Source organism: Indicator indicator, chromosome 7 (genome assembly GCF_027791375.1).
Source record: "Indicator indicator isolate 239-I01 chromosome 7, UM_Iind_1.1, whole genome shotgun sequence".
Classification (NCBI taxonomy): Eukaryota; Metazoa; Chordata; class Aves; order Piciformes; family Indicatoridae; genus Indicator; species Indicator indicator.
In genome coordinates, this window is record NC_072016.1 from 39,090,359 (window position 1) to 39,109,516 (window position 19,158).

A 19,158-nucleotide genomic window follows, 5' to 3' on the forward strand; every position below is an offset into this window, starting at 1 on the left:
AGTGCCTACTTTGTTTTGGGTAATAGTTCTTAAACATTTCTATCTATCCAATGGAAGTGTTTAGAACAATCGTTATTTTGCTTTCTTACACCCAATAGTGACTTATTTACATTCTTTCACTTTCTCTGTTCTGAACTTTGCAAGGAAAAATTAAAAAGACAGTTTCAAACCATCACACCCTCTCTGGCTAAGATACTTGCCAAGTTATCAGTAGTGTACTTTAGGAGCCTGAAGCTGGATATTCATAGCTGCACAGCAAGCTTTTGCATAGTTTATTCTTCTGGATAGTGGGATCTTTGCTAACAGATCTGGTCTCCTCATGAATATAAGAATAGTAGATCCTTTAGGAAGGGTCTGTGATGTGTTTAGGGGCAGAAACCTTGGTAAAAGTGCCAGTGGAAGAGGAGGAGGAGCCGAGGAAGGTGGGTACTTTTGTATGGTATATGGATAGCATGCAGAGAAGAGAAGGCTCTGGGGTGACATAATAATGACCTTCCAGTACCTGAAGAGGGCTACAAGAAAGTTGAGGAGGGACTTTTTACAAGGGCTTCTTGTGATAGGACGAGGGACAATGGCTTTGAGCTGGAAGAGGGGAGGTTGAAACTGGAAATTAGGAAGAAATTCTTTAAAGTGAGGGTGGTGAGACACTGGAACAGGTTGCCCAGGGAGGTTGTGGATGTCCCCTACTTGGAAGTCTTCACAGCCAGGTTGGATGAGGCCTTGTTCTAGTGGAAGGTGTCCCTGCTTATGGCAGGGGTGTTGGATCTAGATTATGTTTAAGGTCCCTTCCAATCCATGCCATTCCATGATACTATTTAAATGTCCTGGATTGATGAATTTCTGTAACCTTGAGCTGCTGTCAAGGCTGATGTTTGTCTGGCTGAAATGAAAATGAACAGTCCCTTGGGATCTGCACTGCTGCTTCAATTAAACAGGCCACTTCCCTGGCTGAGATATTGAAGTTCTTCCTGAAATTGCTGCCTGTTGGAACTGCCTGCAGTGACCTGCTGCTGCTAATCAGGGTGGGAAGTGTCCTACTAGAATGAAGCTGGAGATTGGAATAGCCTTTTTTTGTTTGTTTTTATTATTTTTTGCCAGCATTGTTGTAACACTGAATACTGGTGCTAAAATCTGCTGGAAGGCAGAAGGTCAGCTGTGATTTTTTTTGTCTTTGCAAAGAGAAAAAGAACTCTGCTTGTTGTGTAAAGAAGCCTAATAGATCCCACCTCTGTGAGTCACCCTAGAAGCAGGCTAAATATATTTAGTGTCAAACACCTAGGAACTTTAAATAGTTCAGTAAATATGGGCAGCTCAGTCTTGCTTAGTAGGTTTCACTGCTTGCTTTCCTTATCTCTTTAAAAAGAAACAAACAAACAAACCAAAACCACAAAACACACAAACGAAAACCTCTACCAATTTTTCCTCTGAAGCTCTTGACAGGTACTTGTGTTTTGGTCTGGTTTTGAAGGGGAAGAGTTTGTCTCATAGCACTCTTCCCTCCATGTTAACGCAAATATTTTTGCAAGATGATATAATTGAGCCAGCAATGTGCACTTGTGGCCAAGAAGGCCAGTGGGCTCCTGGGGTGCAATAAGAGGAGTGTGACCAGCAGATTGAGGGATGTTCTCCTCCCTGTCTGCTGTGCCTTAGATCACACCTGGAGTAGTGCGTCCAGTTCTGGGCTCCCCAGTTCAAGAGAGACAGGGAACTACTGGAGAGAGTCCAGTGGAGGCCACAGAGTACATAAGGGGCCTGGAGCATCTCTGTGAGGAAGAAGGGCTCAGAAACCTGGGGCCATTTACCTGGAAAAGAGCAGCCCCAGAGGGGATGTGAGCAATGCTCAGCAAGAGCTGGTGGACCTGTTGTGGGCAAGAGGATGGGGCCAGATTCCTTTCAGTGGTGCCCAGTGGTAAGACAAGGGGCACTGGGCACAAACTGGAACCCAGGAGGTTCTATCTTGACAGGAGGAGAAACTTGTTTGCTGTGAGGATCCTGGAACCCTGGATCAGGCTGTTCGGAGAGGTGGTGGAGTCTGCTGCTCTGGAGAGACTCCAAAGCCACCTGGCCATTGTGATCCTGGGCAACCTGCTGCAGGTGACTGCTTTAGCAGGAGAGTTGGACCAGGTGATCTCCAGAGGTCTCTTCCAACTCCTACCATGCTGGGATTCTGGGATTTGGAATACATTTTGATCTGGGAGAAATTCTTGGCTTGTCCAATACCTAATGAAGCTATCACTAATTCCTGTTAGTGGAAACCCTGCTGCTCTGTGCCTTGGATAACCCTTTTGGGACATAAAAGGATGATTTTATGCCCTAAGTAATTATTTTTTCCATGTGTGTTGTGTGAATTAGATGCTGTCCATACATTTGCATGGTTTATAAGCTTGGTTTGTGGAAAGAAACTGATAACTCATCTTCAATACTGCCACTGCCAGAGGAGCAGAAGGTGTTAATGCTGAGCCTGTGAAGTGGGGAGGGGAGTAATTCGTTTGTTTGTCTTGGAATGAAAGAAAGCAATTTTGCAGCCACAATAGAAAGTTATAAGCAGCAAGTGGCAATGAAATGTGAGTCAAGTGTTTTGCTTGGGAAAACTGACAGCACTAAAACTCTTTTTATGCCCCAGCTTGTTTTGATACTGCTGTAGGTATCTCTCCGTTCCATGGTTCTGTTGCCAGGAACATGAAACATTGTGCTTGTCACAAAGTTTTTAAATGCAAAGAAATAGTTTTGAAGAAGTCAGTTCTAAGGTATAGACACATGCTGATTCTCTTTGCTGGAGACTTAAAACAGTGTTAGAAAAATTCCTGTTATTGCTCTCTCTAAACATGCTCTGGAGTTCATCCAGATCTTTCTTGGGCAGTTTATTCTTCTGTTGTTTTTGCTAAATCATAGAAAGGTTTGGGTTGGAAGGGACCTTAAAGATCATCTGGTTCCAGCCCTACTGTCATGAAAGGTGCCTAGGGACACCTTCCACTAGACCAGCTTGCTCAAGGCCTCATCCAGCCTGGCCTTGAACACCTCCAAGGAGGGGGCATCCACAAGCTCCCTGAGCAACCTGTTCCAGTGTCTCACCACCCTCCCTGTCAAGAATTTCTTCCTAATATCCAGGGGCTCTTATTTGTTTCTTGCTCCGTTGCTGGGCATGAACCCACAGCCTGTGCCATTAAAGGAGGATATCTATGGGGTTCACTCACGGTTCTGTGGGGTGATGGCTTTGAATGCCTGTGTCCCTGCTGAATTTTTAAGGAGAAATCTTCTAAGGAAACCTTTTTTTTAAAGGGAAAAACATCTTTGGTGTGAGGGTGCTGAAACCCTGGAGCAGGCTGCCCAGAGAGGTTGCAGAGCCTCCTTCTCTGGAGAGATTCCAAACCTGCCTGGACATTGTGATCTTGGGCAACATCCTGTGGGTGGCCCTCCTTTAGCAGGGGAGTTGGACTAGATGATCTCCAGAGGTCCCTTCCAACCCCTACCACACTGGGATTAGAGGATTTTGCAGTTGGACAGTGGTGGTTTTTTTTTTTTTTGTTCTCAGCTACCCTCACTTCTCCAAAGTGTTTTGAAGCATAAGGCTGAAGCAGGAAGGATAACATAAACAGTTTAATGTATGGAAATTAGATCTGATTTCTGCATGAAACTTTGGTTTTCATTGTCTGGAAGCATCTACTTCAACTGTGCATACATGATTATCATGTTCATATGTATGTGCTGTTGCTCATGGGGTTCATTTCCCTTGTTTGAACAGCCAGAATGCCCCATGTAGACTATGTATATCCTGTGTGGTTACACATACACCATGAAACAGTTTGTAATCACTCCTCTTTGTGTAGGCTGCTTGACTAATGCCTCTATCAAATCTTTCTCTTTCAGATCTGCCTTGAGTGAAGTTTGACAAACAATGGTCCAGCAGTTTTGTCTCTGGAAATGGTTAGCTGTAGGGATGGCAGTTGCTACTATCTTAGCAGGTTGTTTGGCCCAGAATGATGAAGGTAAGGTGGGTTTTTTGCTGTGAGGGAGGGGTGGGATGATTCTGTGATCTCATTTTAATTACCCCCTACCCCTTTCTCCTGAAATTATTTTGTGAAAAAGTAGTTTGATGCTTGGTACGAAAGAGAGGTTACAGCAGAGAAAGATCTGTGTATGTTTAATGATTTTAAGCATCTGCCAATGATCATTTTTATCAAAGCTGTTGGTTAACCAAGCAAGATAAAATCTAAAGTTATGGTGATTCTCTATTGGACTCTAGCATTAAAATTTATTTCCTCATGTTGATTGAACAAATATTTTACCTTGCTTAAGTTTTAAATGGACAGGTAGAGCACTCAGAACAGGTTCTGGAGAGAAAAGATTCACAGTGAGGGTCTTGCAGAGAAACAATACTTCAGAAATCCTGGGACATGGCAATTCAACGTTGTTGAATGGCATTAAGTAATACCAGAAAAGTGTTCTGCCAGTTATCTATAGTAATAAAAAAGTTGCAGGCCTAGACAAGTGATTCTGATTTGTTCTTTTGCACAAGTTAAAAGTGGGAGAGTTCATTTTGACAGACTTGTTCTTACTTACTCCTCAGAATAATGAGAGGGATAAGTAAAAACTGAGCCAGGTTTCAGAATGTCTGTAATGAAGTTGTTCATTTTAAGTGGCACTTATACCTTCCATGGAGCACATATTTATGACTTATTCAGCTGAATTTCCTTGTAGAAAACTCTGTTTTGGCAGGTATGAAGTACAGTGGCTTCGCTTTTGTCAGAAGTATTCAATCCTACTTGGATTTCTTTCATTTTTATTTATTTTTTAAATCAAGTGCCAAGTATGTATTTCTTACTCTATTAATTGTTTTCCAAATGTCCTTTTTTCCCTTCCATCCCCCAGCCCAATGTTCTGTATCATGTCCACAATCTATAAGAAAACTAATTTGATTTTCATATGCTGTCATTATAGCTGTCACTGTAGACACTGATGAGCTGCTCATATTTCAGATACTTGATCTCTGCTTGGCTCCTCTCAGCTTGCTTTTGAACTGTTTATTATTGCAGGGGAGTGGGACTGTTGTGCTTTGCAATGTTGGACTTGGTGATGCTTGTCAGTTGTCTTCAAGCAGCAAAATGCTGGATTTGAGGGAGGAGGGACTGCATGGCAGAGGAATGTCCCCTGATGTGTTCAGCAGCAGGGGGGAACGAGCTGCTGAAGAGCAATGGAATAAGTTGAAAGGAGGGAAGTGGGATGATAGGGGCAGCACTGGACTGTATCTGGTCTAGGGTCATGAAAAGACCTCAGGGTAGGCTGAAATAGGGGAAGCTTCTATACTATGGGGACAGGCTGTGAGAGTTGGGACTGTTCAGCCTGGAGAAGAGAAGGCTCTGGGGAGACCTTAGAGCAGCCTTCCAGTACCTGAAGTGGGGCTACAGGAATGCTGGGGAGGAACTTTTGACAAGGGCTTGTAGTGACAGGACTAGGGGCAATGGAGATGAGCTGGAAGAAGGCAGATGTAAAGTGGTTCTTAGGAAGAAAATCTTTAGAGTGAGGGTGGTAAGACACTGGAACAGGTTGCCCAGAGAGGTTGTGGATGCCCCTTCCCTGGAGGTGTTCAAGGCCAAGCTGGACAGGGCCTTGAGCAACCTGGGCTAGGGGAAGGTGTCCTTGGCCATGGCAAGGCGATCAGAACTAGGTGATCTTTAAGGTCCCTTCCAACTCAAACCATTCTGGACTCTATGATCTTTAAGGTCCCTTCCAACCCAACCCATTCTGGACTCTATGATCTTTAAGGTCCCTTCCAACTCAACCCATTCTGGACTCTATGATCTTTAAGGTCCCTTCCAACCCAACCCATTCTGGACTCTATGATCTTTAAGGTCCCTTCCAACCCAACCCATTCTAGGACTCTATGATCTTTAAGGTCCCTTCCAACCCAAACCATTCTGGACTCTATGATCTTTAAGGTCCCTTCCAACCCAAACCATTCTAGGACTCTATGATCTTTAAGGTCCCTTCCAACCCAAACCATTCTAGGACTCTATGATCTTTAAGGTCCTTTCCAACCCAAACCATTCTGGACTCTATGATCTTTAAGGTCCCTTCCAACCCAAACCATTCTGGACTCTCTGATCTTTAAGGTCCCTTCCAACTCAACCCATTCTGGACTCTATGATCTTTAAGGTCCTTTCCAACCCAAACCATTCTGGACTCTATGATCTTTAAGGTCCCTTCCAACTCAAACCATTCTGGACTCTATGATCTTTAAGGTCCCTTCCAACTCAAACCATTCTGGACTCTATGATCTTTAAGGTCCCTTCCAACTCAAACCATTCTGGACTCTATGATCTTTAAGGTCCCTTCCAACTCAAACCATTCTGGACTCTATGATCTTTAAGGTCCCTTCCAACTCAAACCATTCTGGACTCTATGATCTTTAAGGTCCCTTCCAACTCAAACCATTCTGGACTCTATGATCTTTAAGGTCCCTTCCAACTCAAACCATTCTGGACTCTATGATCTTTAAGGTCCCTTCCAACTCAAACCATTCTGGACTCTATGATCTTTAAGGTCCCTTCCAACTCAAACCATTCTGGACTCTATGATCTTTAAGGTCCTTTCCAACCCAAACCATTCTGGACTCTATGATCTTTAAGGTCCTTTCCAACCCAAACCATTCTGGACTCTATGATCTTTAAGGTCCCTTCCAACTCAACCCATTCTGGACTCTATGATCTTTAAGGTCCCTTCCAACCCAAACCATTCTGGACTCTATGATCTTTAAGGTCCCTTCCAACCCAAACCATTCTGGACTCTATGATCTTTAAGGTCCCTTCCAACTCAACCCATTCTGGACTCTATGATCTTTAAGGTCCTTTCCAACCCAAACCATTCTGGACTCTATGATCTTTAAGGTCCCTTCCAACTCAAACCATTCTGGACTCTATGATCTTTAAGGTCCCTTCCAACTCAACCCATTCTGGACTCTATGATCTTTAAGGTCCCTTCCAACCCAAACCATTCTGGACTCTATGATCTTTAAGGTCCCTTCCAACCCAAACCATTCTGGACTCTATGATCTTTAAGGTCCCTTCCAACCCAAACCATTCTGGACTCTATGATCTTTAAGGTCCCTTCCAACCCAAACCATTCTGGACTCTATGATCTTTAAGGTCCTTTCCAACCCAAACCATTCTGGACTCTATGATCTTTAAGGTCCCTTCCAACCCAAACCATTCTAGGACTCTATGATCTTTAAGGTCCCTTCCAACCCAACCCATTCTATGATTTTACTGTGATCTTCTTTGTACTTACATGGGCGATGTCATAACATTCATCCAGAAAAACCCACCTTTGATCAAAAGAACATTGTGAATGTCATTTGAATACCAATTTCTATTTGCATTTGGATGACACCGAAGTGTACAAAACACAGACGTCCCAGAAAGTTTAGTAGGAGACAGCTTCACCTTTCAAAATAGGGGAACAGAGAATCCTCAGGTTTCAGTTGTTGTTCCTTTTCACTTAGAAAACAAACTTCCATGTTGAGTAATGTCCCCATCACAGAGTATGCAGATTGTTACAGATGATTTAGAGGAAAGCAAAGATACTTGTCCACAGTTAAACACATAAAAGTATAATTTGTTAATGACAGTGAGACTGAAAATGCAGGGCAAGTTCCTCCCTTGAAAAGGATGTAAACATGTAGTTAGTGATCTGTTGTTCATAAAACTTTTTGTTGCCTGATGTGGTGATGTATTAGGAGAGAATCTATGTAATTTCTTCATTCCAGTGTCAGGAGTTCTTGTGAGCAGGTGAAAACAGCATCACTGACTGATAACAATGGCAACAGAAACTAAGCTAATTAGATTGGTTTGGGGGGTTTTAAATTGCCTTGCACCTGTTTGACTTTTTATTTGTTTCTTAGATTGAAATCTTGCAATAATTCTATGAAAACTTGCCAATAAAACATTCACTTGTGGCAGTAGGGAATGGAAAAGACATGAAAATACAGAATATATTGAAGTCAGGGCTGAGTCTTGTGGATGACTTAGCAATTATCACAGAATACATCCAGTTGGAAGAGATCTCAAAGGTCATCCACCCTTTTGACCCAGCACTGAAGGGTCAACACTAAACCATGGCCCTAAATGCCAGCTCCACACACTGCTTGAACACTTCCCAGAGAGAGTGACTCCAGCATTGCCCTGGACAGACCATTCCAGTGTTTGAGAACCCTTTCACTGAAGAAATATTTCCTAATATCCAGCCTGAAGCTCTCCTGGCACAGCTTGAAACCATTTCCTCTGGTGCTGTTGCTTGCCACCAAGGCTGGTACCCTCCTATCTTCAAGATATTTCATATTAATTTCATAATGCTATAATAGAGAAAAATTTGTAAGGGAAGTAGTTCAAGCTAGAATGGGGCACTGGTAACTCATCAAACACCAGGCAGCTAATGAGGCAATGCTTATAAAAACATCTCCTTTGACATAGCTTTCTTGCAGCTAGATAGAAAACTGTTCTGTACTTAGATCACTGCAGAGAAGTGCTTTTGCATGCCTGGAACTGGCAGAGGAGTTGTAATTTGCAATAACCAAACTTATAATCAAAACATACCATGTAAATGATGCATTCTTGCAGCAGTTGCAATTTAAAAGCTGTTATAGAAACAACAGAACTATTGTGAATGTAAACAGACAAAGCTAGTTGCAGCAGAACTGATAACAATTTCCTTCACACCTAGTTTTCATGCTGATTGCTCTGCCTGTGTGGTTAGTTGCATGCCTCTTATTGCATTGTGCTCCATTAACCACTGCTCACAGTCTTTCAGAAGTGATGCTGATCTGAGTCTTCAGATCTTCCCCAGCCACAGCAATTAATGATTGCAAAGCAGCCTTAAAAACTCTATCAAGGACTGTCTTGGAAAATAGTTAAGCTGCTTTTTCCTTTAACTGACTAGAAAGCTTCCCCAGGATCTCATTTGGGGATCAATGCTGTTGTCTGTAGAAATGAGACAATTTATTTATTGTCTGATGGTGGCTGCATAATCTTTCAGTTCACAGGCTCACATGATGCTAGGGGTTGGAACAGACCATTGGAGATCATTGAGTCCAACCCCCCTGCCAGAGCAGGATCATAGAATCTAGGGCAGTTTGCACAGGAATGCATCCAGATGGGTCTTGAAAGCCTCCAGAGAAGAAGATTCCACAACCTCTCTGGGCAACCTGTTTCAGTGCTCTGTGACCCTCACAGTGAAGAACTTCCTTCTCATGTTGACACGGAACCTCCTCTGCTGTAGTTCATAATCCATTGCCCCTTGTCCTATCACAAGGTGCAACTGAGCAGAGCCTGTCCCCTCTCTCTTGACCCCCAACCCTCGTATATTTATAAACATTGATTAGGTCACCTCTCAGTCTTCTCCAGACTAACCAGCCCCAGGTCTCTCAGCCTTTCCTCAGAAGGCAGTCATCCTAGTCCCTTCTTCATCCTTATAGCCTCCCCTTGGACCCTCTCCAGCAGACCCCCGTCCCTCCTCAACTGGGGAGCCCAAAACTGGATGCAATATTCCAGGTGAGGTCTCACCAAGGCAGAGTAGAGCGGGAGGAGAACCTCCCTAGATCTGCTGGACACGCTCCTCTGAATGCAGCCCGGGATCCCATTGGCCTTCTTGGCCAGAAGGGCACACGGTTCAGGTAATGTGTCTGCTCTCCAGCCAAAGAAACATTTAAAGAGCAATAATTCCCTTCCTTTTGGTTTCACTTGCTAAACTAAACAGTTTTGTAGGCTGCCCATGCAAAGTACATTTTCCTTCTGGAACCTCATGATCCTTCTGTGTCCCTCTTCTGGCTTAGAACATGGATGCTGGCATTTCTGTCTGGTGTTCCAGTGACATCCTGTCAGTTCATTGTGATGCCTGCTGTGCTTTGCTGTCTCTGTTGGAGTTGTTTCACTCAGCAAAGCATATTTGGTGGTGCTTGTGCTGTAAGGTAATACAGCTTTGTCTTTTTCAGCTATAACTGATAAGCACTGGGGCCTTCAGGGGTGGTTTGTTGTTTTTTTTTTTTTTCCCCACAGCATTGTTTTTGTCAGTGGGGACTAAGTGAGAAGCAAAGCAATATCAACTTTGTGCTCAAGTTTTGCTTCCATTTGTGCCACGAGCAAACCTGTGTCCTGCATTTCTTCTTGCAAGTTTTCAGTGAGCTGGAATTTCACTCGTCTGTTAGTGCTCATTGTAGAGAGCTCTGTCACTTGTCAGGACAAAGTACCCATCTGAACTAAATGTGTTTGCCATCCCTCTTCAGCTAGTACTTAATATTTTCATACTAATTCAGTCTTTCCAGCTTAATCATTCCAGTATGTAAAAATCTATGGATGAAATGCAAATATTTTATGTCTCCTGTAGCTCCTTTGTCTCAAAATCCACTCTGTCTCCCCCCCCAAATTAACTACTGAATCCCATTGTTCAAGTGCTATCACATTAGTCTCAAGGTGCTTTTGAAGAACCTATTCAGTGTTTTCTCCTATGATTTCTTCATAGCATCCTTTTGCTCAGTCATGTGTAGTGCCAGAACAACTGGCAAGGCTGTAGGTAAATGAGTAATGGGGGAGTCATTGATTTGTTTTGTTAGTTTTAAAGCAGAAAAAATCTGGGGATACAATTTCTGGCTTTTCAATCCCTCCAGGGATGTGGAATCCATATGATCTGGGGCTTGACAACTTTTAGGGGAAGAAAATTTCTTTCCTTCTGACTACTGTCCAGAGGAGGGCCATAAAAATGCTCAGGGGGTTGGAGCACCTCTGCTACAAGGACAGGCTGAGGGAGCTGGGGGTGTTCAGCCCGGAGAAGAGGAGGCTCTGGGGAGACATAATAGCAGCTTTGCAGTACCTGAAGGGGACTACAGGAAGAATGGGGAGAGACTGTTTACAAGGGCCTGCAGTGACAGGGCAAGGGGCAATGGCTTCAAACTAGAGAAGAGCAGCTTCAGATTGGATGTCAGGATGAAGTTCTTCACTATGAGGGTGGTGGAACGCTGGAACAGGTTGCTCAGGGAGGTGGTTAAGGCCCCATCCCTGAAGATGTTCAAGGTATGATTCAACAGGGCCCTGGGCAAGCTGATCTAGTTAGGGATGTCTCTGCTGACTGCAGGGAGGTTGGACTGGATGAGCTTTGGAGGTCCCTTCCAGCCTGGATGATTCTAGGATTCTGTACTGTGGCCTGTTGGACAGGAGATGTGCCATTGACACCTGTCCTTGTGGAATATCAGGGGGCTCTAATTCTAACCTGCTAGTTGGATTTTGCTAGCAGGAATGCCTTTGCAAGACAAACTTCTTGTTCTTGGGAAGCTTGAAGGAATACATGTTAGCCTTTTCATTCCTGTCTGCCTTACCATTTAGATGAAGGAGAAAAACACCCAGGGTCTCATTTTGGTTGAAACACAAGATAGTAGGTACTGGAATTTGTCTTTAAGCTACTGAAGACCCTCAAAGAGCTGAATGAGATGTTGGTTTGGGTTGGGTTGGGTTGGGTTTTTTTGGTGGGGGGGGGGAGGCAGAGGGAGTATAGATTTGTCTGGGAAAAACCTGCAGCAATTGCCTCAGTAAGCTGCACTGACTCACCTTGTGGCTGCATTACTGCTAGATCTGGAGCAGAGGAGGGTGATACCAAGTCTGGAAGGCCTTAAGTCAACTTTCAGGTGAGGCTTAACGTAAAACTGGATCCTCCCTGGGTTCTTAAACTCAGATTTTTCACAAGGCAGGTGGGCCAGGCAGGAAGAAACACATCTCTTGCCAACTTCAGCACTTAGGTGTTGAACTAATTGAGATGAAGTCCATCTACAGTTAGTGCTGGCATCTGAAATGAAACGAAATGGAGGCTAATCAGAAGGTTTGCTTATTCAAATATGTATTTCATCTCATAAGGGCTAAGCAGATTACTTTTGTGTCAAGGTGTAAGGAATAGCCATTTAAATGGTCTTTTTCTCTACCCTAAATGGGATATTGCTTTTTAAATAAGGGCTTTCCTGAGAAAAACACAAGTGTGCAATTCCCTTTTGCCAGCAGATTCGTTCAGGCATAAGCTCCTTAAGCTGTTTTTCTGCTGCATGGGGCCCCCTCTATTCAGTCTAACAGTGTCTTAGGCTACAAAAAATTGAATAACTAAAGGGCCTTACAAATCACTTTAAGAGGCTACTTTAAAAATCAAATAGTTTCAGATCTTGATATATTACTGTTGGGCAGGAAATTAGCTCAGGAAAATGCATATTTGAATACCTGTAGCTCATTTATCATTCCCTGAGCCTTATACTGTACACATCCAGGGAGAGAAGAGAAATGCAAACAGGTGCTTGCCTAAGGGCTGCCTGGAAAGGCTCTGTTCTTCAGAGCAGAAGCAATTTGTTTTCTTTGTGCAAGCTTGCTGCCTTTGGTTGGGAGCTCTGGCATTTGGCTCTGCAGTGATCTGAAAGGAAAAGGAGCTGTTGTTGGTGTCTTTGAATTGTAGCTCAGCCATTATTTCCTCTGAAGAGTTTAGCTCTGAAAGAGAGTGTAACTGAGGGACATCCTGAAGTGCCATGAGCAATGCCTTGAGTCTGCAGAAGATCAGTTTCCCTTTGGCAAGGGGCAAGTTAAATTCATGAAATGTGGGCATCAGAAATGCATGTGCAGATTCTAGCCCTAGGTTTCCTGGCAGATGTGACTGTGTACTCCCTGTGATGGTGCTATGATGGATGAGGCAAGAAGCCACCTGTTCAGAAGCAGCAAATCCCAGATCCCAAGGTCCTTGGAACAACCAGTTTGTGGGATCTAGATGGAAACAAGCTTCTACTAGGCACTGGTCTGCCAAGTTCTTTCTGCTCAGCCTTACTCTTCAGCACACAAAGTGTTGTGTGTTGGATCACCTGGATTGTGTGGTTGCAAGCATGAATGCTTTTTGAGCCACCTAGGACTTGACTGACCTGAGCCATCCCTTGGTGTGGGGAAGCAGTAAATAGTGCTGCTCTTTCAAGGGATAGATGGCCTTTCTTAAGGTGAGATTCACATTCTGCTGCAGGGAAAGCAGAAACCTAGTATCCCCTCTATATCAGCAGAGTGGACTTGAACAGAGCCAACTCCTGCACTGATCATCCTTGTGCCTTAATGGTAATGCTTAAAGGAGTCTGCAGTGGAGATCAGTGAAAGTCTGACAACTGAGTCAGTATTTTGCCACAGAGTGTGGAAGTCAGGTGTTCTAGAATACTGTGCCTCTTTGTCATCTCTCTCTAGTTCCCATATTTACCACTACCATGAGTTCCCTTTAGCCAAGAGGGATGGTGCACTGACATGATGTGAACTGGGTTCGTTCTTTCATAGGTGGAGTAGATTTCTCTCTTAGTTTTGGGGGATTGAAGTAGGATTTGTGTGCATTGCTGGGGCCAGATGCTTATACTCTAGCTGCCCTCTGTTTTTATTCTGCAGTAAAGCTCTTCAGACATGAATATTCTGAATCTAACTTCAGATGTGCGTGCACACATGGTTGTTGCATCTCTAAGTAGAATCATAGAATGGTGTGGTTTGGAAAGGACCTTAAAGATCATCCAGCTCCAACCCCCTGCCATGGGCAGGGTCACCTCCCACCACCTCAGCTTGCTCAAGGCCTCATCCAACTTGGCCTTGAACAACTCCAGGGAAGGGGCATCCACAAACTCCCTGGGCAACCTGTTCCAGTGTCTCACCATCCTCACTAGAAAGAATTTCTTCCTAATCTCCAGTCTAAATCTCCCTACCTCAAGTTTAAATCCATTCCCCCTTGTCCTATCATTATAAACCTTTTTAAATAGTCCCTCCCCACACAGGGGAGCATAAAGCCACAGAAGGCAACAACCTTTCTTGTGTAAATCTTGCCTTAGCTTGACTGACATTCTCCCTCTGGACTTTGAATATACTGCTGAGGTCTTCTTTCTGCACACTTGCACCTTCTTAATTCCAATCCATCTCAGCATAGGCTGGTGGTGGCCTCTACTTGCATCAGGATGGGAGGAAATGGCCTCAAGTTGCACCAGAGGGGGTTTAGGTTGAGTATTAGGAAAAATTTCTTTCCTAAAAGAGTGGTCAGGCATTGGAACAGGCTGCCCAGGGAGGTGGTGGAGTCACTGTCCCTGGAGGTGTTCAAAGAATGAGTAGATGTGACACTTTGGGACAAGGCCTGGTGGTCATGGAGGTGTAGGGTAGAAGGTTGGACTTGACAGTCTTAGAGGTCTTTTCCAACCTTACTGATTCTGTGATTCTAAACAGAAGCCACTTACTGTGGACAGGAGTGCCCATTTAACTCTTCAAAACACTGTTCCATGCAATCCTTGCTTGTGTGTCTGTGTGCCTAGTTCTTGGGTTCTGACGTTGTTCCCCACAACTCCATCAGCACTAACCCAGTCAATCCAGCTCTGGATTACCTGCTGAATCTCTGTGACACTTGCAGCTGAATCAGCAGTGCCTGCTTGTTTCATAAGTAGGTAGTTGGATATAGGTAGCCTGCAAACACAGGCAGGCTCCAAGAAGTTTTCCACATGCATCTAAGTTATGGCTTTAAAATACACTATGCGTAGCACAAGTTTGGGTGTTTGGTTTTTCTTTAATGAAGTTCATTTTTAGACTTAAATTCCTCTAAAAATGTTTTCTAAGATGAAACAGGAGTTCTGGAGAAAGGGGTCTGAGCTGTTAGGAAGCCCCAAAGCTGCAGTGTTCTCTCCTGTAGACTCCACTGCAGCCAGAGGACATGAGGAATGAGATGAGGTATGAGTTGAAACGCAGATATATTTTCTCAGTAGAAACATAGGTTTTCAGAATTGATGGATTTACCCTTTTAAAACCTCTGCAAAATCATAGGTAGGGAGAACCCACTTGTTCCTACCTCTTTCTCCAGGCTTGTTGTTTTTCCTCCTGTCTAGGAGTTGTGGTGCACATCCTTTTTCATGCTCATTCTTCTCCAAGTGCTCATTTTTCTGCCTTATAACAACCTCTCCCTTGTCTTTGGGGTTCTGCTACTGAATTTGGCTAGCTTGGCAAGCTGCATATTCCTTCTGCTTCTTCCACCGCTGTTCCTCCCCTGTCCTATTACTTCCCAAACTCTCATTTTTCCTCATTGCAGGAAGAATTGTTTTCTGAATGCTTATATGAGGTTGTCATAGGCTGACAAATAAACTGTGATGGAAGCTACCTCCCTATTGCTACTGTGCTTCAATTTAATCCATTTTTGATGAGAAGCAGCTGTTTAAAACAAGACACAGGTACTTCAACTTGATCAAAACTGGATTGTTATGATTTGATTTTTCACATAACAAGAACTGACTCATGGCTTTGTCCTTCAGAGTGCAGATCCTGTGCATTACAAACTACAGATTTGGTTCTGACTCACCTCCAGTGTGTGGTTTTGGTTCAGTTTAATTTTTGGTTTGGGCGTGGCATTCTTAACTGTATCAATAATCCCAGCATGATGGAGGTTGGAAGGGGCCTCTGGAGATCACCTAAGCTGACTCCCCTGCTAAAGCAGGGTAAACCACGTTAGCTTGCCCAGGATCATAATGGCTGGGGGGGTGGTTGGAATTTTTCCAGAGAAGGAGACGCCACAACCTCTGGGCAGCCTGCTCCAGGCCCCCAGCACTCTCACACCAAAGAAATTTCTCCTTCTGGTCAGATGGAGCCTTCTGGGTCCCAGTTTGTGCCTGGCACCCTTTGTCACTGGGCACCACTGAGAAGAGTCTGGCCCCATCCTCTTGCCCCCCACCGTATAGCTCTTGCTGAGCATTGCCCAGATGCCCTTTGGGGCTGCTCTTCTCCAGGCTCAACCAGCCCCAGGGCTCTCAGCCCTTCCTCCTCGCAGAGGTGCTCCAGGCCCCTCAGCAGCTTTAGAGCCTCCCCTGGACTCTCTCCAGTAACTCCCTGTCTCTCTTGAACGGGGGACCCCAGAGTAATGAGCACAAGTTTGCTGTGTATTACGTGGCAAAGGTGTGACTAAACAATGAGTTACTGCAGTACATCTCCAGTTACAGTGGCAGTAAAAATGAAGACTTAAGAACTTAACTTAGAAAAATCACCAAAAAATGAAGCGTGACTTTTTTTTACACCTTGACTTTCTTTTGATTACTCAGTGAGTTTGGATTCCCACTTTGAAAGGCTTTCAGTAGGTGGCTGGGGGGTTTCAGCACTTGCAGAAGGTCTCAACCTGTGCAGGGCATGGGTTCATGAGCAGTCAGCAGGATCTCTGCTGTGGTGTGCACCACAGGAGCAGAGCTGTGTTTGGGCTGTGGTTGTGAAGGATGAGCTCTCATGGCTCACTCTAATTCCTTCATTTACAGTAATCATTTTCAGATTAGGGATCATTACTGTTCAGCTGTTGTCTGGCATTAAACACAGACACTGTTTTTCCTGACTAAAGCTCTTGCAAACTCAGGCAATCAGTAGGGATTTATATGGAATGCTTGTGGTGAAGGGAGTGTCTGGGCTTTTGAACTTGAAACCAAAAGCAACCACTAAAAAACTACCCAAGCCAAACATTTTCCCTTCTCTTCCCCCCAAACTGCATCAGTTTTTGAAGTAACTAAAGTTTGTAGTTGTTCACCTATAGTGTTGTGAGGCTGAGGAGAGACCTTCTCACTCTCCACAACTACACAAAAGGAGGTTGGAGCAAGGTGAGGTCTCTTTCCCCTAGTAACAAGTGATAGGATGAAAGAAAATGGCCTCAAGTTGTTCCAGCAGAGGTTTAGGTTGGACATTAGAAGAAACAACTTCCCTGAAAGGGTTCTCAAACACTGGAATAGGCTGCCCAGGGAGGTGGTTGAATTCCCAGCCCTGGTGGCGTTTCAAAGAGGCAGAGATGTGGTATTGAGGGACATGGTTTAGCACCAGGCTTGATAGAGAATGGTTGGACTTGATAGTCTTAAAGGTCTTTTCCAACCAGAAAGTTTCTCTGAATAAATGCAGTTTACTTTTGCTACCAATAAATTGACATTAATGTTTAATGTCAACTTAATAAAATAGAATGAACTCAGAAAGATTTTTGGCTTGAACACTTCTTTAGCCATTATGCACAGATGTGATCACTGTGTTTCCTCCCAGGTAAATCCCCTGTCTCTGACATGTCCCGTGGGTAATTTCTGAGGAAAGAGGATTTTTTTTTTCCTTAGGAGGAAAAACAAAAAAAAAGATTGAGAAAAGAGAAGAAGGGGACCTACAAGAAAGCTGGGGAGCAACTTTCTAGGGTGTCAGGTAGAGATAGGACTTTGGGGAATGGAGCAAAAATAGAAATGGGTAGATTCAGATTAGATGTTAGGAAGAAGTTCTTCCCCATGAGGGTGGTGAGAGACTGGAACAGGTTGCCCAGGGAGGTGGTAGAAGCCTCATCCCTGGAGGTTTTTAAGGGCAGGTTGGATGTGGCTCTGATGTAATGTGAGGTCCTCGTGGTTCGTTCCAACCCTAATGATTCGATGATAAAACAATAGATGGATTTAAGAGGAGTCTGAGGGTCTTACTGAGTTAGGTAAAAAAAAAAAAAAAAAAGAAAGAAAACCCCTCTTATCTTTTACTGCAGTATTTATTAGTGTATTGAAGCATAAGGAGCCTTACATTAGTGTGGAGATGAGTGGTTTATATTTCTAGGCTAGAATGAGCAGGAATCAAATATTTAAGTAACATCACATTGTAGGGCTGCACCTCGTTAAACTGAGCACAAAGCAGAGGGCTGAGGGAGGTGAAAAATGCAGCGAGGGAGAGGATTTGTGTCCCCAAATAGGCTTTAGAGATAAATGGGGATTCTCTGCAGTTGAAAGCTGAACAGATCTGGTGTGAATTATCCTAGAAAGCTGATTTTCACAGAAGGATGGCTATTGGGATATGATTTGGGGTGTATTTTCCTAGGATGCCAGTTCAGCTTCCTTTTGTGAATGCAGTCCTGGGAAACATTATCTCTTCTCATTTAGAACCATCTGAAAGAGGTTTCTATTTAAGGGATTGCAAACTGTTAGGTATTTTAAAACACATTCCTGCAGAGCAGGAAATAGTTCACTCACATTGTTTGCTTTGCTTGGTCCTGTACTGTATTACCATAGCTTTAGTCAGTGATTTTTAAGCTACTAATTATTTTGCCTCCAGTAGCGATGCAACATTGCATACTTGGTTTATTTGTCCTTTGAAATAGGTCAAATCCTGCTCTGTGGTGCTAGCTGTTGAGAAAATCACCAAAACAATTATTTTTCCTCTTTAGTTGCTAGAATGAGCTGTTTATGTTTATTCAATTATACTGATAGGAAATGTTTTCCATTAGCAATGCCATCTGATTCAGGGACGTCATTGATTTGAGCAGCTACCAATAATTCTGTTAATGCCAAGAGGGTTTCTGACTTTAAGGATACATAATGGGACAGGAGTTAATTATTTGACCTGCAAGCCTGTGCAAGCCTTGCATAAGACTGATTTCATGGGTTCTTTCTAAACAGAGTTATTCAAACAGACTTACTTGTTGAGTCCTGAAGAGGAACACACAGTTGTAAGAAGCTGGGGACATCCTTCATGTAGTAGCAGCCTTCCAGGACCTGAGGGGGGCCTAAAGAAGGATGGAGAGATACTGTTTACGAAGACCTGCAGTGACAGGACAAAGGGCAGTGGTCTCAAACTAGAGAAGAGGGGACTGAGACTGGATGTGAGGAACAAGTTCTTTGCTATCAAGGTGGTGGAACACTGGAATGGGTTGCCCAGGGAGGTGGTTGAAGCCCCATCCCTGGAGATATTCAGAGTGAGGTTTGGCAGGGCTCTGGGCAACCTAATCTAGTTGAGGATGTCCCTGCTAAGTGCAGGGGGCTTGGACTGGATGACCTTCAGAGGTCCCTTCCAACCCAGACCATTCAATGATTCATTAATAGCTTCATCCATATCTCTGGATGGTCCAAACATAAAACAAAGCATTTGTTGTTGCCTGACATTGCTGGAGGTGATGATTTTGTTTTCTTTCCAACTAGTTTGCCAGTGCAGGCTGATTGTAGATTGGTTTGGGTTGGAAGGGGCTGTAAATATCATCTAGTTCAACCCCCATGCCATGGACAGGGATGTTTCCTGCTAGACCAGGCTGCTCAAGGGCACATCCAACCTCGCTTGGATCCTCCACAACTTCTCTGGGTGATCTGTTCCAGTGCCTCACCACCCTCATGGGGAAGAATTTCTTCCT

At 44.0% G+C, this 19,158-nt stretch overlaps 1 protein-coding gene across 2 annotated transcripts in view; it reads left to right on the forward strand.

Moving 5' to 3' along the window:
- Positions 1 to 3,895: 3,895 nt before the first annotated feature.
- The window catches only part of PCDH15 (protocadherin related 15), a 320,955-nt gene continuing 305,692 nt past the window's right edge, over positions 3,896 to 19,158 (forward strand). For both annotated transcript variants that reach the window (XM_054382646.1, XM_054382647.1), the window contains exon 1: positions 3,896 to 3,986. In XM_054382646.1, coding sequence (XP_054238621.1) covers positions 3,896 to 3,986 — 91 coding nt within the window. The remainder of the gene's footprint in view (positions 3,987 to 19,158) is intronic.